General features: G+C 42.3%; 1 protein-coding gene across 1 annotated transcript in view; it reads left to right on the top strand.

Annotated features, from left to right (window-relative positions):
• The first annotated feature begins 1,656 nt into the window (after positions 1–1,656).
• Positions 1,657–12,404, top strand: part of LOC306929041 (guanine nucleotide-binding protein G(i) subunit alpha-2) — a 91,906-nt gene continuing 81,158 nt past the window's right edge. Inside the window, exon 1 of the mRNA XM_079509386.1 lies at positions 1,657–2,484. Coding sequence (XP_079365512.1) covers positions 2,367–2,484 — 118 coding nt within the window. The 5' untranslated portion in view covers positions 1,657–2,366. The remainder of the gene's footprint in view (positions 2,485–12,404) is intronic.

Raw genomic sequence — 12,404 nt, 5'->3', positions numbered from 1 at the left:
GGAAGCCAATCTTAGCCAATCAGGATGGAGTCTGAGAATTCTGAAAGACCCGTTTCGTTGAATGGCTCTGGAGAGACTGTGTACCAATTTGCGTGATGTTTGGACAAAATCTGTAGGTGTACTGTCCAAAAACTTGTTTTGCACAAAGCAGCCTCCTGGTGGCGCTATAACAGGCCGTTCTGGAAATTCTGGGGCAGAGGTTCATCGTTGGCATCCAGGGAGTGTGTGTGCAGAATTTGACATCGACCGGGTTAACGGTGCCGGAGATTAGCTGTTCACAGACGGACGGACGGATGGACGGACGGACACACACACACACGGACACACGGACGGACGGACGGAGTGCAAAACATACTCTCTCCCCATGCCTTCGGCCTGGTGGAGACAATGACAAAAAACTCCCATATCTGTTGGGTGAAGTACAACAATGTGCAAACACAGCAGTGAGATTTATGAGCTGCTGTGACAGGAGAAGGATGTCAAATGGAATACAAGCACCTTAAGGATACAAACCATATGTGTACACTGTTTATCAAAAGTATAAAGCTAACGTCTTCTGGATGTATATTGTATAACTATCTCTGACAGAAAATGCACAATCTTTTTATAGTTTCACAAGATAGTATTACCCAAAGTGCTAATATAACACAGCTCTGTTTACACCTTTATTGAATTCCTATTTATATCCAATATTTATTTGTAAATACATTGTTCTATTTTGATTGTCTTGTTCCACTTCTGCTTTGGCAATGTAAACGTACGTTTTCTCATGCCAATAAAGCTCCTTTGAATTTAATTGAATTGAATTGAGAGACAGAGAGAGAGAGAGAGAGAGGGGAATTTGGAACTGCTTATATTCGTCCACTAGGGGGTGTCAGAGCACTACCTTAGCCAAAGTGCTCCTCCTTTCATGAAACTCTTTCTGTGGACACGGCTCCCGAATGTCTGTCTGTCTGTCTGTCTGTCTGTCTGTCTGTCTGTCTGTCTGTCTGTCTGTCTGTCTGTCTGTCTGTCTGTCTGTCTGTCTGTCTGTCTGTCTGTCTGTCTGTCTGTCTGTCTGTCTGTCTGTCTGTCTGTCTGTCTGTCTGTCTGTCTGTCTGTCTGTCTGTCTGTCTGTCTGTCTGTCTGTACGGCCATATTCTGTTATGTCCGCAGTAGGCCTATTATTACTATTTCACAACAGTCGATATGATAACTTTAGGCTTTTTTTTCTTCAAATCTTACCTTGCAAATCTGTCAATACACTAAAATCTGTCATATACTGAATGACTACTTAATTCATCATCATCATCATCATCATCATCATCATCATGATCATCAATTTGTATTAATAATTTATTATTTATAATAATAATAATAATAATAATAATAATAATAATAATAATAATAATAATAATAATAATAATAATAATAATAATAATAATAATGTATTTATGTTTTATGTTAAACTATGGACCAAACATTATTAGCCTATTATTATTAGGCCTATTATAATGTATTATTTCAAGTGCAGGGCATGCACCTGTAGGCGAATTGTAGCGGGGTTTTATCAGCTAGCCTACACTTCCCATGATGCCACTGGAGTGGGCGTTTTTTTTTGTCGAGGGGCGCTGCTGAGCTGGGAGGTGACAGACAGCGCTGTGTCCGTGTGTTGTCGGCGTTGGTTGGGGAACTTCACAGCGGCTAGTACGGGTGTGGCTAGTTGAAACGTGATCAATCTGAACGGCAAGAGAGAATGCATAACGGCATTTTATAGTGTTGTTTAAAGGAGAGAAGGGCAGTGGGCAACAAAAAAGCGCATAGCTTATGTGGAGTGGGTATTTAAATTTAGGTTCAACAGCAGCCCACTGGCTTCGGAAATTCGGAATCCATCTCTAGGCGATTTCAACAGCTGGAATACTTTTGCTGAACTTCGCGGCCCATTTTCGTGCGTAACCTGTGCTTATAGGTTATAGGATCTACTCATTTGTTCAAATTAAAAATTATCTATTCTAAAGTCTTTCAAAGTTTTTTTTGATCCGCACGACAGCGACTGGCGGGTAGGTCACTGATGTTGGCTTGTTGACCACTGGACAGGACAACGACCTCTTTTGGAACATCTTTTAGCAGTCATTGCCAAGTCCACATTGAATTAAGAAACTATTTAATTAGTTTTGCGGTTATTTTTCCTTTCTCTCGTGGATCTCTCCAGAAAAAGGGAAGTTGAACCGCTCAACTTAAGTCAAAGTGTCAGCTGCTGAGGGGGAAGCTTTTATTTTTTGGGGGGGATAAAACGCTTTGAGACACAGTCAGCGACTGTCCTCCAACACATTTCCCGGGTGATACTTGACCAAAAAGCAGCAGTCCTGAAGCGCGCACTAGGAACCATGGGGTGCACAGTGAGTCAGGAAGATAAAGCCGCGGCCGAGAGGTCCAAAATGATTGACAAAAACCTCCGAGAGGATGGAGAGAAGGCATCCAGAGAGGTGAAGCTGCTGCTGTTGGGTAAGTACCCTTTTCACAGCCACCCTGCTGCTGCTCATTCTGATTCACACACACTCGTGTAAGTAAGTTGCATTGTTGGGATCGGATATTTGCCAGTGTACAAAGTACAAAGTGGCAGCCGGCATTATTATATCTATTTATGATATGGGTTTGCAACCTGACACAAGAGATATCACGTTCATTAAGTAGCCTATACACTTCCACAGTCGTAGACAACACGAGCATAGACAGCGGGAACACGCCGCACACCAAAGGGCATTAATGATTGCTTACGGTGTGGTTGGCATCAGTGGCAATGGCATCAGTTACGTTGTCCTCGATCTTATGGATCGATGGAGCTGCAATTAGACGTATACAACAATTGTCCTAAATTAACACCTAAATGCAAAGAGCATTGCTGCAGCCTCAACACCACTACTACAGATTCATTATCTCATGGTGGCATCATTCATGAATCATGATACCCTTGACATGCTTGACCTACCCACTTTGTTTGTGGTTACTTGCATCCCTGACATGTCTGCTGGAGAGATTTGGAATGACATGGGAATGACATGATGAAAACATTGTAGCCTGGGGGGTGGGGTGAGAGTGTAACAATGTTATGAACAGTGATGTGACCTCACACATTGCCCCATTGTAATAACCTTGGATCAAGACTATCGTAGATGTATTTGATCAATTTATCTTGGTTACAACTGTACAATGTATTAAGGATAGGCATTAATAAGCTCCCAGCTTCCGCCTATACCTTTTCGATCATGTCAAATGAGTTTAAAACATGATTCATCTTGTAATGTACTAACGGCATAAGATCGAAATAAACCATTCATTCATTCATTCATTACATATGATGGATACGAAAGTAAAAGTCAGACTCGATAAAAATCTATGATAGTCTTGATCAAAGGCCAGCCCCATCTCATACATCCAAAAGTGGGGTGTCAAAAATACTGATGTGTAGTGACAGTCGTGGTGATGTCTGGCACCTCGGCAGAAAAGTTGCTGGTCACTTAGTTGCTGGTCACTTGTCTCTGCTCGGTGTCGGTTATGTTATAGGCTACATGCTGCCTTTGTGGGTCAGTGGGTGCCTCTGTGAGTCTTTGGTGTGTTTGTACTGAAAACACACAAGCCTCTGTTGAAAATGTTATAGAGCAGTCCGGATTGCACGTTTCAGCCAATGGTACATTGGCAGATGTTTGGTATAGGCCTGGCCTAGATTGATTAGAGGTTAGACAGAGCTGGACTTCTGTTTTTGATCAGGTGGTACCGTACGTGGTTCTAAATGCAGTGCTACAGAATAATCTTCAACCTTGAATGACACAATGTACATTGTAACCCAGTTGTTCATTGAATTGTTTTTATGATTCTGTATTTTGAAGCTACTTTAACATGAAACTGCCAGTCAGTGGTTTGTTCGTCTGTCAACTGTGTGCATTTCAAACTATGGCTGTTACTGTTTTTCATAATGAATTTGCTGTTGTTTGGACAGTGACTACGCACACACACACACGCACACACACACACACATACACACACACACACACACACACTCACACTCACTGCTGATTTAAAAGCATTAAGCTGTATGACTGACTACATGCAAGCTCTGTCCATTGTAGATTTGTCACATTGTTTGTTATTGTTTTGAGTATTTTGTCACATTTAATTTGGATCATTTCTACAAGGAAGTAGCAGTTGACTTATCAGTTCTTCTTTATTAATATACTTAGTTTTTTCATTTGGTACCTTTGAGAAGTAAGGAAAACATCAATACTGGGCACCAGCATTCTGATAAATAAAGGTTCTGTATTACAGCGTATTGATTGTCCTTCCTCGGCTACTTGGTTACTGACTGACTGTTTTTCATCAAGCTATTATTTTAATAGCTTGATAATAAATGAGTCACATAGTACATACAAATGGCTCTTTTTATGTATAAGTGTCAAAGAAAGTCTAAATTGATTAATCAATTTCTGTCTCAGACCGCACTCAGAGTCTCAGACTGTAACTTGCTGTGTTATTGTCTCTACAGTGCTGGCTGAAATGGCTGCTTTGGAAGTATTGGCCCTGGTTTCAAGTCTAATTACACAGTCTGCTCTCCCCTGCCGAGTTCATATCAGTAATTAGTGATACTGTGCAGTGTGCCGGGATTGACAGGAATTATAGGATGCGTTGGAAATCCAAAATGAAACTTCACAAGATTTGTGCAAGAGGACTTGTCATGCAAGGAAAGATGTCTTCCTCTACTTGACTTGCGCAATGCAGCAACATGTCAGTGCGTGAGACGGCAGCAGTCTGATTATAAAAATCCCTTGTAGCATCTTGTGGAGAAACTACTAGGGTTGCTGTCTGTCAGGTGAAATACAGATACCTCTTCTGTGGCAGTTGTGGTCTCACACACACACACACACACACACACACACACACACACACACACACACACACACACACACACACACACACACACACACACACACACACACACACACACACACAAACCAATGGCTTCAAGATGAAACCCTACTCTTTTTGACTTTTATTATACTACAGATGTTTTTTTTGTTTGTTTTGTTTGTTTTTTACAGTGATGGTACAGGAGTAGTGCTTGCTGTCTTGAGTATGAGTAATACACTTTAAGGGAGATATAGACAACTTCCAGTGTTTGTACACAGAAGTGATGTTTCCAAACAGATTCAAATCTGGCTCCACCCCCCCTTCCCCCGTCATTCTATTGGTCACTTCAGTCTATGGGTTGTTGTTACTGCTCACCTTGGGCCTGGGAGGGACACATGACACATCGGATAATTGCGCTCGTAATGGCTAAATATGTAATAAAAAAATTATGAATTTCTATTCTAATATCTTAGTTACAATGAAATTTAGTTGACATGTTTTTTTAAGGGTAAGCATAATCGCAATATCACACAAGTCCTGTGGTCACCCAGCCCCTGTGATGCTCCTGCACGCAAATCTTTTATTTGTAATCGGTGCATAAAATATATATTGCCCCTCAAATGCCCCAGCCACTACAGCATAGTTCATGTGAACTACTTTGTCCACAGTTATTCATTGTAATGATCAAAATCGCCACCGTTGGCAAGATTCTATTTCCTAGCATGGTTGTGACCGACATGCACGGGTTGAATGCAGGCTTCAACCAGGCAGGCACCGGTGGTCACTCACAACCATGCTAGGAAAGAGAATATCACCGTCAGCTCCGCGCCTGTCGCGGACGGCAACCACGGTCCACGCTTCAACTCGCCAGGCAGGCTCAGGCAGCTGCGGTCATCTGGCGGTGGTGACTCACTATAGTGACTTCCACCATTTCATCAAATAAGCACATACAACAATATTGATGTAACCAGGAGATTTGGTGGGGGATTCTGTCGGATCTTTCCCCTCCTCCAACTTCTTCCCGGGTGGAATCGAGCAGCGGAGAGCTCGGTCTGCACACATGCATGTACCCCACGGGAGGTAAGCCAGTAAGCCTCCGTTGTGTGAGAGCTGCTATCTGCTTCTGCTACTGGATTTCACCCCACCAAGACCAAGCGCTACATAGCGATTCTCATCATTTCAATAAATAATCATAAACATACTATTTCACATGAACAATGTTGGTAAAATGCTGGGGAGTCGGACTGGGGTTGAACACACTGTCACACCCTTGTGCTGTTATTGGCTAAAACTCCACCTCACTCCCCCACTAACCCCCTCCCCCCCCCCCCCACACCAATGTCCAGAGTGTAAACACCTACAACTCAAAACACCCCAGAGGCAGCCAACGGTAGTGTCTGTCTGCAGGAAAACACCACAGAAACACTATAGGGGATGATTGTGATAGTGAGAGACAAAGTGTTGGACGTTTATCCAAGGCATCTGACGTAGTTCATCACGATGGCCTTGGAAAGGCGAAGGAGAAATCCATCCTGCCTGACAAATATAGTGTGTCTTTGGAATGGTACGCCCCCTGCCGCGCCCTGCCTCCCTCCCTATCTGCTAAAGCAAACTTAACAGAATCTGAGAGAAGTGCTGTGGGCTTCAGATGAAGGAGAGGCAGAGCTGCTATTTATAGACCTTTTGACAGAAATTGACAGTGATGGATCTCTGAATCAGGGCCTTCCTTCAGTACAGTCGAGGGAGTCTAACCACTAGCAATTTGGGGCAACACGGGTGCTCCATACTTTACCTGGTGTAAACAAGTAGATGGGATTGGATATTTCCATGGTAACTGGCAACTGCTTTCATCCAATTACACTGCAGGAAAAAAAAGATGTCTGTTTGATTGTTTTGCGTTGTGGCTCATCCCTAGAGGAAGCCATTAGTTAATGCAGCACAGAGGAGCTCCTACTGTATGTGACTCGCAGGCTTATACATGCATTCAATTATCAGCAGGCCCTTGTTCAGTGGCCTCCCTTCAGATTCTAGACTTTGATTGGTATTTAATAGTCTCCCCCTTCTCCAACTAAACATGAGTCATGACTAAGTTTACCATTCATTTTGGCTTATTTCTTCTGTCTGTTTTCTTTTTTCCTAGCATCTTGTTTCAGTTCAGTAGACATGGAAAGTTCACTTGGCAGCGTGCACTGCTTTTACTGTGTATAAGAATAGTAGCTTGGTCCGTGTGAATGCACATGTCTGATGCACAGTTCACTACAAACAGAACACACACACACACACACACACACACACACACACACACACACACACACACACACACACACACACACACACACACACACACCCTCATGTAAATGCAGAGAAACACATTTGCTCACAGGCTTGATGAGCCGTGCCGTTATGTAAACATGTTGGCATAAGGAATGCACACTCTGTGTGTCACAGAGGATGGTGATTTGTAATTGTGTAATAAATTCATAACCAAGACATTGTACTGTAGAAGACCCGGGAAAAAGTGTGTGTGTGTGTGTGTGTGTGTGTGTGTGTGTGTGTGTGTGTGTGTGTGTGTGTGTGTGTGTGTGTGTGTGTGTGTGTGTGTGTGTGTGTGTGTGTGTGTGTGTGTGTGTGTGTGTGTGTGTGTGTGTGTGTGTGCGCTGCAGTGGAATATACCATCTTTCTCTGCAGCTGTCTTGCTTGATGGGGATGTCGTGATTAATGGAACAAAAGGAAAAACAAAAGGACAGCTTTATTGGACTATAGCTGAGGAATGCTTATCATATTCTCAGCAGAAATGACATAGTCTATCTATTTGGAGTTTGAAAAAACAACTGACACGGCTGTTCTCTTATTCATTTCCATTGGGAATGAAAGGTCTTCCTCCTGTGATAGATCCTATATTACATGCCTTTCATGCATTTTCAATGTATGACATGCTTATTGTTTGGATGTGTGAATATGCGTGGGATTTGGCTTTTCCAAGTCACATGGTCACATCTGCAAATCATAATGCAAGGCTGTATGTATTTTATTGCCTTCAGCAGTTTTTAGTCACAGATGAAGGCATCAAATAGTTAACCAGACAGGCGAGGCTACAACTACTGTACATTACATCACTCACGCCTTCGGGTGGGGAATATGCTAAAAATATGTCTTGGCTAAGCATATAATATTATCTCTGTGGAGGGGGATTTAAAAGAGAAGCCTATGATGCTATAAGAATGTCCACTAATTCTTCAGAAATCTGTTTTCTTGTTTGCAAGCCGAAAGAAAGACTGACACCAAACCATTTTCTCTTTCCTATTTTATCAGCTGTGTTGAATGTGTCAAACATGATACATGTATCAGCCTTGGTGAATAGATTAAATGTGCATATGTATGACGATCAACGCTGCCCAGCTGATTTGCAACTCAGCTTCCAATCTGGTAGGCACACATCCTGTGTTCCCAACTGAGCACCAGTGTTGCCAGGTTGGCTTATTTCCCCCAACGTTTGGCTTGTTTCTTTTTCCAGAGTTGCATTTTTTTTTAACTTTCATAATTCCCCATATGTTTGGGGTAGTGTGAATCACATTGAGTGACAGAATCGGTCTGGTGTCTCTACTTATTAAGCTCATGCTAAAGAATGTGTGAAATGTTATAATAATTTCCAAAACATAAATGATTATAGACCTACAATCCTACATAGTAATTATATAGATATGCATCTATTTTTTTTATTAGAAATATATATGACCATATATTATTGGGCTTGTTTTTCGAGGTGAGATTTGTCTTATTTCTCTCGCAAGATTTGTCTTGTTTTTGCCTGGAGTTGGGTTCACTGGGTTGGCTTATTTCTCTCACGGGAGTTGGCAACACTGCCAAGCACCACTGTGCTCAACACCTAACACTGTCAAAACACTATTTGAGCCAAGAAGTCTGATGCACACATGCCTGTCCTTTTCCAGACTACCATCTCTTCCAATAGAGCTCAATCATTTTGTATGCGTGTGCGTGTGTCTCCTCTCCATGGCTAATCAAGAAGGCAGTTGATTGCCACTGCACAAGATAACAAATTGTATTATATCGTAAGTGGTGTGACACATCTGCAAGAGCAGAGTCTAGGGTAGTCTAGTCTGGAGTCTAGGCCGGGTAGGGTAGGGTTGGCGGCGAAACACAACGGTTACCATTATTTTTTCTTAAACGTGTTGATTAACTTGATTTCTCTGAGCTTGGAACAACACACTCAATATTGATCAGAGAGTGGGAGAGAACCTGTATCGACCAGACCGGCTGCTGCTACAATTTGCCGAACTCCATCCATCAGACTACAGAGAGTGAAAGCTGTGGTGGTGGAGTAGATAGAGTAGCAGACGGCTCTAGCCTCTCCATGACCCTACCCTACTATCAGCTACGAGCAGTCAGTGATTAGGTGTTTAACTGCTATGTATTTTGCTGGAAAACGGATTCTGTCAGAGTCAGTTTCTCCTGACTAAATCTGCTGTATATAGTATGTACTGTGAAGTTGTTTCCACAAAGTCCGGTGGCAACTACTACAGGGAAAGTTAATTAAAATAAGAAATGCACATTATGTATCTTTTATTCTTTAATTGTTTGCTCTTTTATTTGCATTATTCTATCTTTTTTGTTGTTGTTCATCTATGCTGCTGCATTGTCTGAAGGAAACTAAACAAAAATAAATTGTACTATTATGTACCTGTACACAAGATGTAACAATAAAGTACAACCTTGAACCTAGGATTAATATCAATCTATGTATAGCAGGATGAAGTAAAGTCTTTGTCAACGTGCCTGAAAAAGACTGCACAACAACATGCTACTGTAGCTTGCAGTAGAGTTGCCCGTATAGAACAGAAACGTCATACTTGATGACTACGTGAGGAGACGGGCCTTATTGCCGGTCTGTCCATGTTGTGGTCAGCGCTGCATAGACACAGCTTCCCTCTCATTACAGCTGGTGGGTGAGTTCTCAGTGGGTGTTTGGTATAATTACAGTCGGCTGATTATACAGGGTTTCGCTCGAAGAAGCAGAGTCACATTGACCTGCTTGCTTCATCACAGGTATAAACAACAAACCCATGTGAACGCCTGGCCTGACCTTTTCTAACCCAGTCACATGAAATTTCACGGAGCTGTACAAGAACCGTGTGAATTACTGTACATAATCACAACGAGAATAGGATCCGACATACAGGCCACGAGGAGGACGCTGTCTATAGGCCCGCTACTGCCTTGTTTACTGCCTGTGTGTTTTTATGAGACGTGATCTTGGTTATTCGATACTTAACAGTTGTGCTGCCCTATTAGCTGTGTGTGTGTGTGTGTGTGTGTGTGTGTGTGTGTGTGTGTGTGTGTGTGTGTGTGTGTGTGTGTGTGTGTGTGTGTGTGTGTGTGTGTGTGTGTGTGTGTGTGTGTGTGTGTGTGTGTGTGTGTGTGTGTGTGTGTGTGTGTGTGTGTGTGTGTGTGTGTGTTTTGGGGTGGGGTGGGGTTCATCCTGCAATTACGGGGAGCATTGTTGAAGATAAAGCCTGCTCCTGCAGACTGCTTGTCTCAATGTGAGTCCACAGGGAACAGCCAGCGCTGTCCACTCTGCTTGAGAAGCACTGGTCGGCATGAGAAGTCCACAGCTGCTGGCTCCATGCTCGTTCGCCACCACATACTTTCCCCCCACTGTTTTGTAAGAGTACAAGAATAGCACAGAGTGCATATTTCAGTAACACTGAAGTCCAGATAGTCTGTATTTTTCTTGTCTTTTCTTTTCTTTTTTCTTTTTTGAGCTATACAAGTTGTACAGTAATTTCTGAATGCAGTCTACACACCGTCATGCTCGGCTTTACAGGATACAAGCAGGCTCTGGTCATAGAGGGTGAGGGTGTGTGCCTGCAAATGTGCATGAGGCAGGGCAGACCATAAAACCCCTTCAGATGGCTGTGTGTGTGTGTGTGTGTGTGTGTGTGTGTGTGTGTGTGTGTGTGTGTGTGTGTGTGTGTGTGTGTGTGTGTGTGTGTGTGTGTGTGTGTGTGTGTGTGTGTGTGTGTGTGTGTGTGTGTGTGTGTGTGTGTGTGTGTGTGTGTGTGTCACGCATGTGCGGAAAACCATTGACATACAATGACAGAGATTTAGAAAACAAGGGATATGAAAGGGAGATTTTCTAATCTTATCTATGCTCTTGTGCCAGTCAAACTATCCTCCTTGTATCTCACCGGCCATTGTCGTATTGTCAAGAGGAACTTTTGTGTTCTAGATGCAGTCCCACTCCAATCACAAATAATTCATGATGGAAATGATGTATACTAATACTATACTACCCATGAAAGCCCTTGAAGATTGTTAAACTGAGCAGTCAGTTCATGGGGGTGGGGGGTAATGTACACTGAATACTGTAAACCATTAGTAAATCCCACCCCCTTCCTCTCTCTCATCATTACAGGAAATGAGCTCACTTCACTTCCTTCACTCATCGGGTTATTCTGTCATTTCCTGCTTTGAGAGGTGCAGTGCTCCTGAGTATATAATGCACTCTGTGCTTTGCACCTCTGAAACAAACAAAAGCCAGCCGTAATGGTGTACACAAGATGAGAATACAGTAGTAGTGCTACAGTATGTGACTGTGATCAGTAATGTCTCTTGTTGAAACTGGGATGGTTGGCATGACTGTGTCGCTGTCCCCTGTGCTGTGCAACAGTAAGCGAAGGGATGGCATGTAGCACAGAGCTGCTTCTGCAGCTGAACCTTTCAGAAAGCAAAAAGGAAACGCAAGGCAGCATTCATTTCACACACAGGTCCTGGTGCACGGGGGAGTGGCGTGGCATGTAATCATTTTCTTCAGCCTACACCTTCCCTTTCCCTTGAAAACGTTGAAGAGATTCAGATGAACCGTTTTTAATTGACTCTGATTCTCATTTCTCACTTTTTTTATTTTTTTTGCTTTGATCTAAATGTCTTGTTTGTTGTGTTTTGTGTGGTGAACTAGTTGTGTTTATACTTTATAACTTCTTTATACTTCCCAAAAAAACATAATAGCGGACATAGCCGATCTACAAGCTCAGAATGTGATTTGACACGTTTTGATCTTGACTTGTACACATAGGGTATTTCCACTATCTTTTTAAAAATATGAAAATTTTTCAACATGTGAAATGATCAAATAATTGCGATTAGTCGATTATCACGTAATAATTGTGACGGGTCTAACTGCAAGACCTTTTCTTCAGTTACATTATTTTAATCTGACATGTGATGGCCTTCATCAGAGCTCAACTAATTTTATTATCTCATTTTCTTTAGTGGCCTTCCATTATGTACAGCTGGTCTATTATATGATCACAATGACTTTTTGTTTTATAAGCAGGTTTGTTGAAATTGATTTGATTTCAAAAACTTTATTTCAGACAGTAAAGAAAGCAAAGTAGTTATTGCCAATATAAAACGTTATGGTTCTTAGCCAGAGCCAAGTAACTCTGGGTCATTCCTGCTGTTTTGCTGTTGATTATAAGATCATTTAAAAACATATTGTTCTT

This window comes from Electrona antarctica, assembly GCF_951216825.1.
Source record: "Electrona antarctica genome assembly, chromosome: 9".
NCBI classification, from domain to species: Eukaryota; Metazoa; Chordata; class Actinopteri; order Myctophiformes; family Myctophidae; genus Electrona; species Electrona antarctica.
The sequence above is the reverse complement of the archived record's forward strand: the minus strand, read 5'-3'. Positions and strand labels throughout refer to the sequence as shown.